The sequence below is a fragment of the Heteronotia binoei genome, chromosome 21 (assembly GCF_032191835.1).
Source record: "Heteronotia binoei isolate CCM8104 ecotype False Entrance Well chromosome 21, APGP_CSIRO_Hbin_v1, whole genome shotgun sequence".
In the NCBI taxonomy this organism is placed as follows: Eukaryota; Metazoa; Chordata; class Lepidosauria; order Squamata; family Gekkonidae; genus Heteronotia; species Heteronotia binoei.
This window is the reverse complement of record NC_083243.1, coordinates 169,236,001-169,255,897: the sequence shown is the minus strand read 5'-3', so window position 1 is coordinate 169,255,897 and position 19,897 is coordinate 169,236,001. Positions and strand designations below refer to the sequence as shown.

The 19,897-nt window shown below is 45.1% G+C and overlaps 1 protein-coding gene across 1 annotated transcript; it reads right to left on the bottom strand.

Moving 5' to 3' along the window:
- Positions 1-853: 853 nt before the first annotated feature.
- On the bottom strand, positions 854-19,897 carry LOC132590275 (transcobalamin-1-like). The gene is made up of 10 exons (XM_060263291.1): positions 19,834-19,897; positions 16,008-16,199; positions 14,242-14,391; positions 13,837-13,989; positions 12,831-12,872; positions 8,970-9,106; positions 7,878-8,064; positions 2,296-2,494; positions 1,230-1,348; positions 854-915 (listed from the first exon to the last, which is right to left on the bottom strand). The coding sequence occupies exons 1-10, from the start codon at positions 19,895-19,897 to the stop codon at positions 854-856; spliced, it is 1,305 nt and encodes a 434-aa protein (XP_060119274.1).

The following is a 19,897-nucleotide window of genomic DNA, read 5'->3' as shown; positions in this document are numbered from 1 at the left end:
CATTTGAGTAGATGAGTGTGTGTTACATGTCGTCAAGTCAGTTCCAACTTATGGCAATGTTATGAATTAATGACCTCCAAGTAGGATTGCCTAGTCCCCCCTGCCCACCAGCAGGGGGTGGAGGGGGGAGATTTTCCAGATCCGGGTTGGGAAACTCCTGGAGATTTGGGGATGGAGCCTGGGGATGACAGGGACCTCAGTGGGGTACAATGCCATAGTGTCCACCCTTCAAAGCACCCATTTTCTCCAAAAGAACTGATCTCTGTATTCTGGAGATGAGATATAATTCCAGGGATCTCCTGGTCGTGCCTGAAGGCTGGCATCCCTAAGCCCTCCTATTATAAACAGCTCTGATCAAGTCTTGTAAGCTGAAGGCTAGGGCTTCCTTTGTTGAGTCTATTGGGACAGATTTTTGTGGAGAATACTGCTGCATTAAGTACTTGTAACACAATCCTGCTGTTACCCAGTTGTGAATGAGTTAATATTTCAACAGCTGTGAATTAGGTTAATATTTCAGCAGCACAAAAAAAACCTCTTGTGTGGCTTCAAACACAGGACCTACCAGAAGTCATGATCAAATTTTTACATTCATCAGAATTTTCTTTCAGACTTAATATTAAAGAAAGAAGCCAAAGAAAAGCATATGGCAGGGCTGAGAGTTGGGGGAAAGGGAAGAAATGTTACTAACGATATATATCGAACTAGGACAATCATCACTTTGACATGAATGCTACTTCTTTACATCCCAGTAGGAAATATATCGTGATGTAGGAATTGTGGAGGTATAAAATGGGATGGACTAGTGCCAGACACAGACAACAGCCATATCTTAACCGAGATTGCACTGCAGAGGTCAGTAAGTGGTGAATTTTACCACCAAGCTCTCTCCATCAGACACAACATATTCCCCAGCACCTGAAACAAGAGGACAGACATGATGGGAAAACTTGGTTACATGGGCAATGACATGATTGATCCTAATTTTCTGCCTTTGTTCCGAGCTTTTTCTCTAGGCTGTCAGTCTACCCATCCTCACCTGTACATTTGTCAACTGCAAACTGCTCTTCCCCCTTCACTTTCAGTTCAGACTTCCAATTCTGCATGCTACTGTTATCCAGTCCACTTTGTTCTGCACTTCTCATGCCCTCTTCCACTCCTTTGCAGCCTCATCCAGCTTTCTCTCCCTGTCTTCTTTTACCCTCCCCCTCCCAAACCCCTTTCTCCCTCACCTTTGCTCAAAGGAGTTTCCCCGCTCAAGAGCTGCCAGTAAGTCCGCTCACTGCTGTCAGCTGCCAAGTCTTGCACTGATGTGATGTATGGGCCCCAGGTAGTATTCTCATATGTGAACCTGGTGCAAGAGAAATTTCCAGAAGGTCTCCATTACTTTTCAGGGGATAAGCTGCTACAAGCCCCTTACACCCACACACCGACACCCCTCCTATGATGCAAGCCATCCACAATGGGTACTTGTTTATAATTCTCATGGATTTTTCATATTTTGGAAGCAAATAACTTACTAAGATAAGAGTTTGCCTACACGTTCCCATAAGAAACAAAACCTCAAAGAACTACAGTACGTTGTTCTGAACTTGTATTTATCAACACTGACTGACTTATCTGTAGGACACAGTCTGTATGACAGTCATCTTTGTATTGCTTCAGGAGGCAGATACGTTGAGAAACCTGGATTTCTGAACAAAAATTATCTTAAAGTAAGAAAACTAATTTTTCCAAGGAAAAGCTGGGAACATTTTGAGGCTGTGAATGGGCAAGTATGGGGAATAAATAAACTAATCAGGTCCTGCGAATCAGACAGAAAATGGTGCCCTCTAATAAGGATGACTCAATGAAAGAGGGTTTTTCCAATAATCAGTTGGGAGAAACTGCTAAATCTGCCTTTGGGACAGATCTGATGTAAAATGTGGACCACTTGCAGCCTCTTGATGGGCACTGCAAGTGTGGACATCAACTAATCTTTGGTTTAATTCCATGATAGCAGAGGAATAAAAATGGCTAAAACTGTCATAGCTAAAAGGGTACTGCTTCTCTGCCACCAAGGCAAGTGAACTTTTAAGTTAAAGTGAAGATTCTATTGGCCAAAACAAACAAGCACACCCCTTTCTGCAGCCAATCAGGACACCAGCTCTCTAGGCAGTAAACTGAGGGGAGAGTTCATTTCCCTCTTGTAAACTGGAGTATTCCCCAGGTGAAACACTGTACAGCGCCATGCAAGGCTTATTTTCATATCCACATAGATGCTCAAAGGAATGCTGGCTTTGAAGACCAAGGTGATACCTGAATCTATCTGGGTCTTTTTCCTGTGCAACTTCCATTACTCTGAATAAGACTGAGCCCTCTGGGACAGAGAGTACAGTGGAATCAGTGAAGGTATTGCTCACACTATCAGTGACCATGTACATGACTGTAATAGGGTTGCTGGACCGGAAGTGACTGATGGATTGGATGGTTGGCAGACTAGTTAGGATGAGATCATCTGTTTGAAAGTAAGAGAATAAAAACAGTGAGTAACAATGAGATTATGTCAGTGCCATGCTTTTCCCCATAGAACCAGCCACTTTGTTTATTGTATTTATATGTCTTGCCTTTCTCCCAACATAGGCCGTTTTCCCACTGAGCTTACCTCGGAGCGACGTCCCTCTTCACCGCGCAGCGTCTGCGCGGATTTCCAACCAACTGCTCCGAGGCTGCTCCGAGGAACCAGGAAGTTCCCGACCTTTTGCGTCGCAAATGGAAACCGCTAAAAAACAGTTTACGTTAGCGACGCAAAAGCCGCGACTCTACTTGGTTACTCGGAGCAGTTGGTGGGAAATCCGCGCAGACGCTGCGCGGTGAAGAGGGACGTCGCTCTGAGGTAAGCTCAGTCGGGAAACGGCCATAGTCAAGGCAACAACAATAGACCCAATACAAAAATAACCAAATAATCAAGACACATCAATTAAAAGTTAGGTAATTAAATACAGATAAAGCCAGGGTCAACTCAAGCTCCCCATCATCTCCCTTAAATAACAAGAGTAGGTATCTGTTCCACCTCTTCCAGAACACTGTTCCTGTAACAGCTGGATTTTAAAAAAAGGCTTCAAGTGCAGTCCCATGTTCAGCATGTCACAGCAATTTCACATCAAGGTTAACATGGCATGCATTAGCATGGTAGGGTCAGATGTTGGCAGAAAACAAAGATAACTTCTGAACTAAATGTAGCAGGAAAAAAAACATTTCCTGACAACCATATTTACCTGTTTTTCTAAGATGAGATCTAGATCTAATAGAACTTAGTCCTTCGACAAAAGTTGCATCCCATTCAGAGTGGGAGAACAGCTCTTTTCAATGCAGGCGTCACCACTATCTTATCTATATTCTGCTTCAGTTTAGGGCCAAACGGTCACTGACCGTTTTTGCACACAGCTTACCTCGCAGTCACAATCCTGTTCTTGGTGTCTTGGATTTTACCTCTGGTTTTTGCCAAGTTATATGGGCTTATAACTTTTTGCTGTAGATTGCTGTTTTTATGTTTTACTTTTTGCATTTTAATTTTTTAAAAATATTATAAGACACCTGGGTACCCAGAAGAGCAGGCTTTAAGTGAAATAAAATAACTTTCATGCCTAAAACAATCTCATGCACTCTGAAATGGTGGCCTGATAGGACTTCATGCTCTTGTATTAAGTCCCTTAGGGAGAGAGACCATAGTTTAAGACCAGCATGACTAGAGTAGAATACAGCTTACCAGGAGCTCAAAGCTTTGTTACACCATGCCAGAGTGCTATGCAGCTAGTTACTCATTAGAAGGTGACTGTAGTTGACAGAAGTTTAAAGATAAAGGTTGTCCCCTGTGCAAGCAAAGTCATTCCCAATTCTGGGGTGACATCGCATCATGACAGACTTTTTTATGGGGTGGTTTGCCATTGCTTTCCCCAGTCATCTACACTTTTCCCCCAGCAAGCTGGGTACTCATTTTACCAATCTCAGAAGGATGGAAGGCTGAGTCAATCTTGAGCTGGCTACCTGAACCCAGCTTCCACCAGGATCGAATTCAGGTCATGAGCAGAGAGCTTGGACTGCAGTACTGCAGCTTTAGCACTGTGAGCCATGGGGTTGCTTACATCACAATAAATGGTCCAGTCTTTACGTCACTATGCTCTTTTTTGTTTATGTCTAAAAGTTACAGATAAATTATAATAGCTGAAGTCTTGGCCCATCCACATTGCATCCCAATCTCTTTCTAAGCACAATTCAAAATGTTCTTGGTGTTAACTTCTACAGTCCTACATTGCTTGGGACAAGTATAACCCTGAGTCCACTAGGGGAAGTTAAAGAGTTGGAGTATTCCTAATAAGGGGGTACATCCAAGCGGGCAGCCGTGTTGGTCTGAAGCAGTTGAACAAAGCAGGAGTCAAGTTGCACCTTTAAGACCAACCAATTTTTATTTAGAACGTAAGCTTTCGTGTGCTCTTAAGCACACTTGATCAGATGAGGAATCCAGCACAGTGAGCAAAGCCATACATAGCTGAACAGAGCCATACATAGCGGGTAGGCAGTGGCCCACAATGCAACATGGTACAGACTTAAGAACCAATGACAGTATTCCAATGTGTTTCTCTTTTAAAATTGTGTATCAGTATAATGATTTGTATTGACATACTCAAAATAGGGATATTGGCTGTATATCTCATTACATATGCTTTACCCATTTTCACTATATTTTATTGTATTCCTTTTTCCTATGGCAAACTAGAATTATGTTTACATGTTAAAAAGTAAATTAGGTGGACAAGAACATCACTATCCAATGTATTTCTCTTTTAGCTGTATTGACACCCTCAAACAGGGACTTTGGTTGCTTATCCCATTACATATATTGAACCCATCTCCCATTGTCATTGACAGACAATCTCACATTTTGACATACTACTGTTTTGTTGCTTTCGCATGCTCATGCTACTCAGATCAAAGGTTTGCTCAATTTGTTAATTTTTATTAATTTTAGAATTTTAACTAGAATTTTAATTACACTGTTAATGTAGTAGTTTTAACGATTGTATAATTGATGTATGAAATGTTAGCCGCCCTGAGCCTGCTCCGGCGGGGAGGGCGGGATACAAATAAAAGTTGTTGTTGTTGTTCTCACTGCATACTGCTGTTTTGTTGCTTTCGCATGCTCATGCTACTCAGATCAAAGGTTTGCTCCATTTGTTAATTTTACTATTCTGTCATTGTACCATTTTACATTCTAAACCACTGCCTACCAGATAATTTTACTTCACTGTCATTGGTTCTTAAATCTGTACCATGTTGCATTGTGGGCCACTGCCTACCAGCTATGTATGGCTCTGCTCAGCTATGTATGGCTTTGCTCACTGTGCTGGATTCCTCGTCTGATGAAGTGTGCTTAAGAGCACACGAAAGCTCACGTTCTGAATAAAAATTGGTTGTAAAGGTGAACGTGACTCCTAATAAGGGAGGAAAGTGCAGTTTTCCCTGAGGGATTGGAGGACCTGCAGGGAGAAGCACTTTTACCTCAAAAATACTCCTTTCTATGAAACTATGACCTATTTCGCATTAGGGTTTGTTCCGGGTAGAGAGTTCTTTTACCCCCGGGGCTTCTCTCCATTTCCGCATTAGCTGCTGCGGAGCTGCTAGTTGGCATGCTGCTTTTCCACAGCAAGCAGAAACCGCTTGTCAGAGGATCTCACTTGCTGCTGAATAGCAGCATGCCAACTCACAGCTCCGGGGCAACTTTGTGAAAATGGAGAAAAGCCCCGGGAGCAAAAGGGCTCTCCACCTAGAACAAGCCTAGTGCGAAATCGTTCTATATATTAATATTGTAGGGATACTAGAAACTCCTGTAGAGGACATCTCAATGCAAAGCAAAGTCTTAAACTGCTCAGTCCTGCTCAAAGATGCTCAAACTGCCTTAAACTGCCTATCTAAAGTTGGTTTAAACCACTAGAGAGCAGTCTTATTTATTAAACATCTGACCAGACCCAAGAAATTAATGATGCCATCTTAATGCTACTTACCAGTTTTTTTAAATTTATGTAATTTTAGATTTTTAGAGATAATTTATTAGATTATGTATTCCTATTATGATTTTATGCCGTAACCCGCCCTGAGCGTGCCTTGGTGGGAAGGGCAGGAGAGAAATCGCATTAATAAAGCTGCGATGCATCTTCCAGGGACTGACTAGACAGCAGTCAGAAAGACTGAGAGACCCTGGTGTGCTCCAATACAACAGACTTGAAATGTTAAAAGTTGACTGTAGTTGTATATTCTTAATTATTGTTCCAAATACTATTGTTTTTGAAATCCATTTTCTGTTATTTTCATAAATGCAAGTGTCACAAGGTGGAATTAGACTGGCATAGATGTGAACTCCCTCAGTTCATTAATTTAAAAAAAAATTACTTGACATTGCTCTTTGAATTAAATAGGTTACACAAGTAGGGTTTTTGTTTTTTTGTTTTTTAGCAAGACCACAGTTCCAGCTGGCTTGGTGTCAGGGGTGTGACCTAATATGCATATGAGTTCCTGTTGGGCTTTTTCTACAAAAAAAAAAAAGCATTGGGTGAAACAATGGTGATGTCAGGAGTGTGGCCTAATATGCAAATTATTTCATGCTGTGCGTTTTCTACAAAAAAAGCCCTGTACACAAGCATACCTGACTGACTGCCTACTTCCTTACAGATCTACCTAATCACTAAGGTACTCTTCCAGGGCCCTGTTTTGAGTGCTTCCACTGTCTGAGATTAGGCTGGTGTGGGAATGCCAGCCTCCAGGTGAGACCTGGGGATCCCCTGGAATTACAGCTTATCTCCAGAGATCAATTCCCCTGGAGAAAATGGATGCTTTGAAGAGTGGACTCTAAGGCATTGTGCTCTGTGGAGGTCCATGTCCTCCCCAGACTTCATCCCCCAATCCCCAGGAGTTTCCCAACCTAGATCTGACAAGCCTGCTGTACCATCCTCTGCCAGTGTCCAGAGGAGGCTTGGCAATCTGAGGCAAGTAAGAAGAGGGCCTTCTTGGATGAAAATTTCAGACTCTCCCCAGAGAGACTCAACTGTCCCCTTCTGTCACCATCTTCCACCACTGGGTGAAGACTTCTGTTGTTGCTGTTCCATCTGGGATTCCCTCAGTGATCCCTCCTTCCTGCTCTATTTTAATTGTTTTTATGTATGTATATTGTATTATATTGCATGTGTATTTTATCTTGATTTTAATTGTTCAAATGGTGCGGGTTTTGTTTGGTTTTAATACTTTTTGAGATGTGTTTTTCTTAGCCATCTTGGGGGCCCTCATGAAGGCAAAAAGGTGAGGTACAAATTTTATAAATAAATAAATAAAAACAATTCTTGTAAAAGTTTTGTCATGCACACTGCCAGGCGTGCGTTGAAAACATCAGTGCTATACAACTATAGTTGCACTTATATCCAAAACACGATCATGCGCATGAGGCCTCATTTTGGATATAGGATTAAAAACTGACTATTGAATCATTTAGACACAACTCTCCTAGTGAAGATTCTAAGTCCATTAGAGTCTTTGAAGCCTGTGGGGATACTTTAGGGGATACTTTAGGAGAGCCAGTTTGGTGTAGTGGTTAAGTGTGCGGACTCTTATCTGGGAGAACCGGGTTTGATTCCCCACTCCTCCACATGCACCTGCTGGAATGGCCTTGGGTCAGCCATAGCTCTGGCAGAGGTTGTCCTTGAAAGGGCAGCTGCTGGGAGAGCCCTCTCCAGCCCCACCCACCTCACAAGGTGTCTGTTGTGGGAGAGGAAGGTAAAGGAGATTGTGAGCCGCTCTGAGACTCTTCGGAGTGGAGGGCAGGATATAAATCCAATATCTTCTTCTTTACTTACCTTTTTCTATAGAGCAGTTCACAGTGCTCACATCAAGGTAGTTCCGACCCTCCAAGGAGGGAACGAGTTGGGCTGCAGCCATGGGGTGATCAAAAGTGCCTTTAGGTATCTCACTTACGACTTTGTCCAAAGTCTGGCAGCAATTCCACGATCCAGCTGCAGGATAGTTTCTGGCCACAGACAATGCCTGGAGGGACAGAGAGGGAGAATCAACCAAGGAGGAAAGCTATGTGGAGTTTAACAACATACACTGCCAACCTCCAGGTGGAAGACATACGGTAGTTCTCCCAGAATTACAACTGATCTCTAAACAACAGAGATTAGTTCTGGAGGAAAGGGCAGCTTCACAGGGTAGAATCTCTGGCATCATATCCCTGCTGAGCTCTGTCCCCTGCCCAAACTCTGCCCTCCCAAATCTCCAGGAATTTCCCAAGCTGGAGTTAGAAACATTAGCATACCTGGATAAGAGCAACAGTAAAGAAACCAGAGAAAGGGAAAAGAACAAAGCAGGGAAAGAAGAGATATTAAATAGAAGAGGTAGTTTGTTCACACAGTATAGTTCATGATTAAATGGTTACACCACCATGCAGGAAAAAGGCAATCTAAGAATATTTTGATGAATAAATTATTTAGCAAATGACACGCGTCGTTTTCACATTCTATACAAGTCTGATTTCTGTTCAATCCCTCTTCACAGTCTGTGTCTGAATAATGAAAAATCACAAAATAAAGGTGTAAGTATAGAAAACATGCAGATTCTTATGGTTGTGTTCATTATAGACTGTAACTTAATACACTGAAGCTAGGTTAAGACCCTGGTAAGTTATGTGTAAGCGTAACCATTAATTAGGGAAGGCGTTTGTTCCATCATACAAAACATGAGTATAGGAATTTCTGACTATTGCCTTCCAATGTTTACCTCCCTTATTTATCAACAGGCTGAATTGCCTGTGTGGCCTAATGATGTTCTTTGACACTCTCTCTGCCTCTGTGCAAACCCGAAAAAAACATTCAACTATTTTGATGCCATGATGCATGAGGGAAGCTGTATGGAGTCTGAATGCCATTCTCCAGTTCCATAATTGACGTTACCTGCATGGCCTCCCCAGTGCTGTACATGTTCCCAATCACACCATCACTTGTTTTCTGTTCCAGGATGTTGTTCAGCAGCCATTGTATATTTGCTGTCATTGTTTCATTTGCCTCTGGCAGCATGGATGTATCTGTCGGAGCGGGAGTAGCAGAGTGAGGGAGATGACTTGCCCGACACAGGGCTTCAGGAAAGAAAATCAGGCAGACACGTGCAACTAGTGCCAAAAGGTGTATTAACATATATACACGACAAGTGCTCTCTTGTGCAGTCTATACAATATCACCTCCACGGACAAAGTGCTTCGCCTAACCACCATCTCACAGGGAGAGACCTGTGTGATGCACACACAGATCATATATAGTCCAAGCAGCCAATCCTGGCCGTGCTGACTCAGCAGATTGCATCACTTGGCTTCTGCCGGCTCAAGCCGGTCTGCTGATCAGGTCACTGTGACCTAGCCTGGCAGCTAGATCACCAGCTGTCATACTGTAGCTGTCAGACTGGGTTTATGTAGATTCTTGCTCCAACACACCTCCTAATCTATTTAAACCCAATATACCCAAACACTTTACACAGTTTACATACATGTCCACCAGCAACATTACAGTTCATATTTACGTAGCTCGGAACCCTTTCCGGAATTCGTTCAGGAACTCATCATGATTGTAAAACACATCATCGTGTTCCTGTTCAGCCAGCTCTTTCAGACGCTTGGCTTCAGCCTCCTTCTCCCTTGCCTCGCACTCTGCCACCCAGGCTTTCCATTTCTTAGCCTTTTCTTTTAACATTTCCTCAAATCCGGGTGGGTCTGGATTGACAGTCAGAGTGACATAGGGACACTTGTACCTAGCGGGACGTTGGCCTTTGGTGGACCTGGCAGACACCCGTGGCCCTGTGCTTGGACCAGCTTTGTCTTCTTCGGGTTGCTCTGTTCCCACCTCCTGGGCTGGTTGCTCTGCCCCTGTAATTGGGTGTTGAACCTCCTGACTCTCACACTTTACCTCCAGTTCCTGCATTTGAGGCTCTGCCTCCTGACTCTGCTCGTCAGGCTCTGTGCCAGCATTCGGCTCACCTTCTCCAGCCCCACTGGGTGCCACCTCCTGGGCTGGAGTTCTGGGCTGCGCTCCAACATCGTTATCGCTACTTGGCAGCAGGACAAATTGTTTCTGCAAGGAGTGCAACCTTGGCCAGCTGCTTTCTTCATTGAACTGGGCACTCTCACTAAGTGTTATCTTGCTTTTGCTATTGCAGAAACGATAACACCTGGCCCTTGGCTTGTAGCCCAGAAAAATTAGGCTCTCTGCCCGGACATCCCCCTCCCCGCTACTCGTGGAGTGGATGCCAACCCGAGCCCGTGACCCAAAGACTTTTAAAGAACTCAAATCTGGGGTCTTGTTCAACAGTAACCTGTAAGGCACATTTTTCACAGTATTACACCAAACCCTATTTTGCAAAAAAACAGCTGCATGTATGGTTTCTGCCCAATAGGTCATTGGCAGTTGTGCATCCTCTAACATGCAATACATCACGTTCTGCAATACAGCCCCATGCCCATTTTCTCGGGGCGTTGCCGGGTTCGTCAGACGGTGGGCGATGCCCTTGTTCTCCAGCCAACGTTTCATCTGGTTAGATAAGAATTCCCCCCCTCTGTCGGTTTGTACAGCTAGGAGATTAACCCCTAATTGTCTCTCCACTGCTTTGACCCACTTGGTGAATGTCTTATACACCTCAGACTTATGCACCATGGTGAAAACCCACGCGTACCTCGTGTGGTCGTCGGTGGCCACCAAGCAGTATCTCCTCCCCGACAGACTCTTTGGCAATGGGCCAATAACGTCTAAATGGACTAGTTCCAGGGCTCGTGTGCTTTCCCTTGAGCTTTCTTTAGCAACAGCACACGCCTTGCTTTTGGTCTTCTTGCAGACCTGGCAATCCAAGTAACATTTGCAAGGATTTACTTTCAAACTAGGCACAAGCTCCAGGGTTTTCTTTAACGCCCTAAATCCGCAGTGCCCAAGTCTCCTATGGAGCAAATGTATACAATTATTGTGCACAGGCTCATTCGACACCTGAGCCACCTGGGCACAATCACTCTGGACCACATACAGTTTACCTTCCCTCTTTCCTGTCACAAGCAACTTTCCCCCACCTCCCAGGATTTTGCAGCAGGTTTTCTCAAATCTCACCTGGTATCCCTGGTCAAACAGTGTGCTAACACTCAACAGGTTAGACTGCAGTGAGGGTACATACAACACATTTTGCAACATACATTTCAGTGCAGGAAATTCCACATTGCCTGAGCAAACAGAATTGGCAGTGGTCCCATCAGCCAATCTCACATACTTATGCTCAGGACTGTCAATGTTTTTCAACAACTCCTTCTCGCAGCAGAGATGGCTCGTTGCCCCGGAGTCTAAAATCCAAGCAGACCCTGTGCTCTCTACTGCAGACGTGACCAGCCGGGTTGCTTCCTCACACGGGCTGGCGGTCCTCCGCTCTCGCCGCACACGCCCCCGCCTCTTCTCCCTCTCAGGGCAAGCTCGGAGCAGGTGCTGCGACGACCCGCATCCATAGCAGCGACGGACTGCAAACGCAGTCGGCTCCACTTCCTCCACCTTCGGACGCCTGCCAGCAGCAAAAGCTGGCTCATTCTTGGCTGTCTTCCCGGACACACCGATAACAGCACGCTGCCTGGCCGACACCCCCGGACAGCTCACGGCCGCAATTCTCTCTTGGAAGTCAAGCAGGTGGGCACAGACGTATTCCATGGTCAGGGTCGCTACGTCCACCGTCTCCAGAGAAGTTATCAGGGGAGTGTACTCAGGTGGCAACGACGACAGCAAAATGTACACTCTGTCGTCTGGAGCTACAGTCTTGCCTCTTGCCTCCAGCTCAACGAAACAGTCCGTTAGCCGTTTGATGTGATCTTTCACACACCCTCCAGCCGGCATAACGGTGCGGAACATCCTCCTTGTCAAGGCCATGAGGGAACCAGCAGTGGTGCTAACATGCACCGCACTCAACGCGTCCCAGGCAGCCTTGGGAGTGTCCTTCCCTCGCACATAAACCAGCTGGTCATCTCCTATAGATAGCACTATGTTGGCCAGTGCCTTATCCGATAACACAGTCTCGGCAGGAGATAAGTCAGCAGGGGGGTTACTCACGAACAGCCATTGCCCTTCACGCTTGAGGTAGTGTTGCATTCTCAGGCTCCACACCGCGTAGTTGGCTGAGGTGAGCTTCTCAACGGCTACTCCAAGCTGTTGCTGAGCCATCGTGCCGACTCCTCCTCACAGCTGGCTGCCGACGTCCCTCTGGCTCTCAAACAGAGAACGGTGGTGCTTCTGTGTCCTTCACCGGCGTTCCTCGCCTCCGGCTCTTTCCAAACTCACAGTCAGCTCAACTCTCAACTCTCTCCTCCCCGCAGCGGAAGCGTGCTGGGCCCATAACCCTGTCGGAGCGGGAGTAGCAGAGTGAGGGAGATGACTTGCCCGACACAGGGCTTCAGGAAAGAAAATCAGGCAGACACGTGCAACTAGTGCCAAAAGGTGTATTAACATATATACACGACAAGTGCTCTCTTGTGCAGTCTATACAATATCACCTCCACGGACAAAGTGCTTCGCCTAACCACCATCTCACAGGGAGAGACCTGTGTGATGCACACACAGATCATATATAGTCCAAGCAGCCAATCCTGGCCGTGCTGACTCAGCAGATTGCATCACTTGGCTTCTGCCGGCTCAAGCCGGTCTGCTGATCAGGTCACTGTGACCTAGCCTGGCAGCTAGATCACCAGCTGTCATACTGTAGCTGTCAGACTGGGTTTATGTAGATTCTTGCTCCAACAGTATCTGTGGTCTGTAAACAAACCTGAGCAAGGACTGCTACTGATGCTGTGTCTGAAGACGAGTGCAAAAAAAAAGAAGTAAGTTTTCATTCTCCTCCAACATAGTACAAATCCCAGAGAAAGTGACAATGAAATCCCAAACATGACTGTGATAAGGAGAGGCACAGCAACAGGGTATAGCTAGCCACACCGGGCGTGTGTCCCCAGAAATAAGCTAAACATCCTACTGTATACAAAGAGGCCTTAATACCACAGACTGAAACATTTTTTTCCTCCCCACCTTTTTGTTTTAACATGCAGCCTGGTGAAAAGTTCTAGAGAAAGTGAAAGCTTGCACAATGTGTTGTGTTAAACTTAGCAACAGGTACGGATTTTGGATTTTGCTGAGGACCACCATGGCTATGTTCTCTTTTGGCCTGCAAAAGGAAGCATCCCTGTGTTTCACCACAGACACTGTCCCTCATAACAAGAAAAGTCATTGACAGATTAAAGATAAAACATTCACATTTATATTCTAGGTCAAGCCACTTAGTTCAGCATTTCGACTACCAAGACAGGTGTATTTTTAAGTACCATGGCAAGCAAGGGGGGAAGGTAATAATTCTTCTACTATAGCTAATTCACAGCATTAGATAATCAGAAATAATTGTTTCCAAAAATGGAGACTGCATTCCTGATTATCATCATGAATAGCTACTAAATGAATAAAGAAGAAGAAGAAGATATTGATTTATATCCCGCCCTCCACTCCGAAGAGTCTCAGAGCGGCTCACAATCTCCTTTACCTTCCTCCCCCACAACAAACACCCTGTGAGGTGGGTGGGGCTGGAGAGGGCTCTCACAGCAGCTGCCCTTTCAAGGACAACTTCTGCCAGAGCTATGGCTGACCCAAGGCCATTCCAGCAGGTGCAAGTGGAGGAGTGGGGAACCAAACCCGGTTCTCCCAGATAAGAGTCCACACACTTAACCACTACACCAAACTGGCTCTTTGATAAATTATCAAAGATATTACCTACCTACAGAGAAATGGCCATCAAAGTAATACTTTTTTTGGTCTGGAGTGAACAGATCTGCTGTTGTACTGACTGAGAGGCTGCCATGAAGTTGGCAGAGGGTGAGAACACACAAGCCAAGCTGGTAATAGTTGCTCAGGGGATTGCCAGTGATCTCTGAGGAGAAACAACCAAACAGAGAAGCCATTAGCTTCAGCAGCTTCCAGCCTGAATAGAATGTGGCAGAGGGAGAAGGTTTGATATGGGGAGACACTGAATACAACCAAAGGAAAAAAAGATAGAGGATGAAAATGGGGACAAGGTATAAGGCTGAGTATTATTAAAACCCAGGTGATGGGAGCAAAGCAAACGGGATTGATAAACTGAAAGAAGAGTCCTCCCCTGATATGGTACATTCCCATTCCTTACTGATGTTCTCCAGTTCCCTCTTGAACTTCTTTTCCAACAGTTGCACCAGATCAAGAGTAATTCCTTTGGCAGACACTTTTCTGGGATCAGAGCAAGAAGCCTGATGAGCCAGGGCATAGAGGGCTACCTGGCCTGAAGGGAAAGATTTTCCTGAAAAACAGTAGAAGAACAGGGATCAGGGGTGCCTCCAGTTGCCTGACTTCATTTCCTGGGTTTTTTTTTTTCATTGTCTATCTTTCTATGTTTTCATTTGCTGTCTGTCCAGAGGAACTGGTTGGCCACTGTGTGAGACAGGATCTTGGACTAGATGGACTATTGGTCTGATCCAGCAGAGCTCTTCTTATGTTCTTATTAGTTTTTCTTCCTTCTCAAGATACATAGACATAATCAGGTTTTGTCTATGCAAGCTGCACAGATCTTCCTCAAATATGCACCAGTGTGGATAACAAGAGGTGCTGTATGTTGTTATGCTGTATCTTGTCAGTAGTAACTATTGCTATAGAGCCAGTAAACATTTCCCAATTTGCCTGGCAGTGTCTATGTAAGAATCACACTACAAAGGGATACAGAGAATGGAAATTGCTTAAAATTCCTCTTTAAGGCCGCTAACAGATGGCCAGCTCAGGGTGGCATTAAGCCGACCTGGAAGTGAGCCTGCTGGAAAAGGAGTGCCCGGGAGTGTCCCAATGGCCCACAGAAGAGTGATGGACCATGGGTACCCTGGGGAGTGTCTGGAGCACTCACATACCCCATCCGCAGCTCCCCAGGCACTCTCCAGGCGCTTACCAGCTGTCCAGACGGCCAGGAACACCCCACCTTCAAAGTGGTATCTTTTTAAGATGGCTTCCAGTAAGTCAGGGACAGCTTGGCGGCAGGGCAGGGCAGGGACAGCAGGCAGATGTACGTGTGTAGATGCGCTTTTTAGATCCGCCTGCCTGCCGTCCCCAGGGCAGCTTTAACCACCCATCTGTAAGCAGCCTAAGAGTTCCCTTTTTGTGGGAAACGGTTAATGGAGAGTCAATTTTTGTTTTGTTACAGGGTGTAACTCATGCTACTTTGGTTATGTGGTTGCATATGATTATAGTTGAAGTGGAATTTACCTTGGAGGTAATCAGGGGTCATCATCATTCACTAGAAACTGCAGATGTTGGGGAAAGTAGGGTCATATATTTATGGGTCCACAAGAGGTACGCAAGGTATGTCTGAAGGACACATGGAACAGGCCAAGAGCAGACTGGGAGGAAACAATATGCTTGGTCAACTGCCAGTCCTGGCCCTGACCCACCCCACAAAAAGGGAGGGAGCAAGAAAGACCCAGCCAGCCCAACACCTCAGAAAGCACAGCTCAAATGGCTGCTTCCTGCAGCTCTGCTGGGCCCAGGTACAGCTACCTGCACATGGTATTCAGCTATGCTGGGGCTGCACACATCTGTGCATGGCTTGCATGGACTGGGGGCACCACCTTCCCTTGGCCAGGTGTGGCTCACATGGAGCTTCCTTCCCCAGTGCAGCTCATACAGACCAGAAGCCACCTTTCTTGGACCACACAAAACCCTTCTACCTTGGAGTGGACTGACCTAAGTTGGAGGGGGGAGAGAGACTATCAGCCCACCAAGAAATTTTCCAGCAGCTATAATGACCAATCCAGCCCTGGAACAGTGTCTGGTCAGTACCTGGATGGGAGACCTGTCAGGAACCTTCCTTCCACTCTTTGAATTCCAAGATGGAAAAGGGGGTGGGATTTAAATACCCTAATAACCACTTACCATTCTCCACCCTGTCTACTGCATCCTGGGCAATCCTCTGAAGCAGCATTTGTTTAGTGCTGTTACTGTCATCTTGAGCCAGCTGAAGAGCCAACAAGACACTGGGGTTTGGCAGGGCTCCTGGAGCAGTGGCAGATTGGATCATCTGGTTGAGTAGATATGTCACCTGGGGGCGCTGTTCCTCACTCACAGCTAAACATACAAAAGGGCAGGACTGAGAAATCACATGTGCCTAGTCTCCCCTTCCATGTGAAAAGAAAATAGACAATTGCTTCATAAAGGAATTTACTACAAAGAGTAGACAAAATTTAAAATTTTTGTCTGTTGTTGCTTGAAGAGGGTCATTGCATATTTGCCATCACTTGGAAATCTGAAAGTAGTAGACTGAATCTCCATTCCCTGATCTAGTAATCCCAGTCCCTGAGCCATGTAAAAGTATGTCAGGTATTCTAGTATTTTGATGCATTGTGATTCTGTTCCTAACCATTTGGGTGTTTTTTAATATATAGTTTTTATTACCATGTTTTAAAGGCTGGCTAAGAAGTTAAAAAAAACCCTCTGTTCTGCTTTGTTAATAAAAGTGTTAACCAGTTCTCACTGCTGTCTTGGCAACCTACGTTCATTGTATTAAGAGCTCTCAACCCACGTGAAAAAGGGGAATTCCTTCAACAGGCAAACTGGATTGACTAGCTTTCTGTGACCTACAACATTTATATAAGGTAGTACACAGCCTACAGAGGAATCTGTGGTCACTTCCACACTAGCTATTTAGTATGGAATGGACAACATTTGTTTAATCATTTCTATGGAGGATTTACGTTATGTCATTACCAACCCAATGCAGGCTAGCGGGTGTTGCTTTTTCCATCTCTCTTCATACCTAATTTTGAGATTTTTTCTTCAAAAGCAAGTGCCGCACCAATCTGTTTGGTGTGGGCCACCAAAGAACTATCAGGCTTCCCAGAGCCACTATACTGTTATAATTTTTTTCTTCCCTCTTCACAAGTGCTCCAGCTTCATTTATTACTTCCTGTTCAGGTTGCCAATCCCCAGTTGGGGGCAGGGGATCCCCTGGTTTGGAGGCCCTCCTCTCACTTCAGGGTTATCAGAAAACAGAGGCAGGGAGGGAAATGTCTGCTGGGCACTCCATTGTTCCCTATGGAGACTGGTTCCCATAGGGTATACTAGAGAATCAATCTGTGGATATATGGGGCTCTGAGGGGGTTGTTTTTTAGATAGAGGTCCAAAATCTTCAGCATAGCATCTGGTGCCTCTCCTCAAAACACCTCCCAAATTTCAAAAAGATTGGACCAGAGGGTCCTATTTTATGAGCCCCAAAAGAAGGTGCTCCTATCCTCCATTATTTCCAAATGGAGAGAAGGCATTTAAAATGTGTGTGGTCCCTTTAAATGTGATGGTCAGCACTCCCTTTAGAGTTCAGTTATGCTTGTCACACCCTTGCTCTTGGATCCACCCCCAAAGTCCCCAGATATTTCTTAAATTGGATATGCAACCCTTCTCACCAACCATAAATTGACTCTTACCTAATTCTGGGAGAGACAGAGGAACTGATTTTATTTGTTTCCAGCAGATTAAGGGAAAGGAGTAATTGAATAACAAAAAAGTGGCCCAGCAGAAAAAAAAATCCTGAAAAAAACTTTTCTAAGATGACAGAATTTTCCTCTGCTGTTAGAGTTGCCAGCTCCAGCTTGTTAAATTTCTGGAGATTTGTGGCAGAGTTTGGGCAGGGGAGAGAGCTCAGCAAGAATCTGATGCCATAGAACGCACCTTGGAAGCTGTATTTCTTCCAGGGGAACTGAACTCTGTAGTCTGGAGATCAGAGGTAATGCCAAGAGAACTCCAGGCTTCACATGGAGGTTGGCAACCCTACCTGCACTTAATTTGTTTTCAATTCCCTTCCTAATAATTCCCAGCATGATTTTGGCCTTTTTTTATTGCAAACGCAATAAAAGAGATCTTGGGGTCGTGATAGATAACTCACTGAAAATGTCAAGACGGTGTGCGTTTGCAATAAAAAAGGCCAACACCATGCTGGAAATTATTAGGAAGGGAACTGAAAACAAATCAGCCAGTATCATAATGCCCCTGTATAAATCGATGGTGCGGTCTCATTTGGAGTACTGTGTGCAGTTTTGGTCGCCGCACCTCAAAAAGGATATTATAGTATTGGAGAAAGTCCAGAAAATTATTAGTGACAGACAGGATAATTTTGGTTTTTCTGTAAGGTTTGAGCCAAAGGTAAGTGTGATAACCTATAGAACAGTTAATCACTATTTGATTATTTCCTTGTAGATTAGGGATGCCATCTACCCTGGAAATAAACCTAGTTTAGCCTACTCGTATGAATCAGCAGGTGAAGCTTTTCACTGCAACGAGATAAACATTATTAGCAGCTAACTGGTACAGATCAAATAACTGATAAATTACTACCCAGTGGTGACCTAAAGGAATGTATGACATTATTCTCCTCTCTTCCATTTTATCTTCACAACAGTAACCCTATCAAATAGGGTTAGACTGAGAGCAAATGACTGGCCCAAGGTTAACCCAGAGTGAGCTTCCATAGCAGAGTGGGGATTCACACCTGCATCTCCCAAATCCTGGTCCAGCATTCTGTCACACTGTTATGTAACACTGTTACAATTAAAAGGACACTTCAAACTTGCCAAACCTCAGTCCTATCAGGAGATAAGTTTAGGGATGCCAGCCTCCAGGTGGGATCTGGGGATCTCCTGGAATTACAGCTCATCTCCATACTACAGAAATCAGGTCAGCTGGAGAAAACAGATGCTTCTGAGGGTAGACTCTGTGGCACTGTACCCCTCCCTGTGCCCCCCCCCGGGCTTTTTTTGACCAGGAACACACAGGAACTCAGTTTAAGCTGGTTTTATGTCAGAGGGTGTGGTCTAATATGCAAATGAGTTCCTGATGGGCTTTTTCTACATAAAAAGCCCTGTTGCTCCCTAACCTCCACCCCCAAGAGATTCCCAACCTGGAAGTGTCAACCCTACCCCCACATCCCCTGCTGGTGGCCAGGGGGGCCTGGCAAACCCTAGTTTGTGTAGAATAGCTAGAGGGGGGGAGGAATGTTGAGGAGATCTTAAGGAGGAGGGGAAACTAGAACAACTTTGAAACAAATGTGAAGCATGACATGAGCCCTGAAGTAATTAGAGAGGTCTGGCACAATTAGAGTGGGCCTCTGGGATGTGTTTAATGAGTTGGTTTGCCAAACCCCAGGTGGGCATAGGGGATCCCCAGTTTGGAGACCCTCCCCCCACTTCAGGGTCATCAGCAAGTGGGGAGGAATGATTGCTGGGCACTCCATTATTCCCTACGGAGATGGATTCCCATAGGGTATAACGGAGAACTGATCCACAGTTATTTGGGACTCTGAGGGGGCTGTTTTTTGAGGTAGAGGCACCAGATTTTCAGCATAGCATCCAATGCCCCTTCTCAAAACACCATACAGGTTTCCAAAGGATCAGACCAGGTGGTCCAATTCTATAAGCCCCCCAAAAAGAAGGTGCCCCTATCCTTCATTATTTCCAATAAAGGGAAGCATTTAAAAGGCGTGTGGTCCCTTTAAATGTGATGGCCAGAACTCCCTTTGGAGTTCAATTATGCTTGTCACAACAATGTCTCCTGGTGCCACCCCCAAAGTCCCTAGATATTTCTTGAATTGGACTTGGCAACCCAATTCATAAGACAGCTGAAAGGCAACTGCTTCAGATAAAGGATATTTAGAAGCCCTGCTCCATTATGACCCAAGGAGTCAAAGGGATAGTGCCCAGGTTTTGTTACTCACCACAACCAAAGCAGCACTGTCTTTGGATGAGAAACAGAAACAGGAATCCCAGCATAGCCCTCAT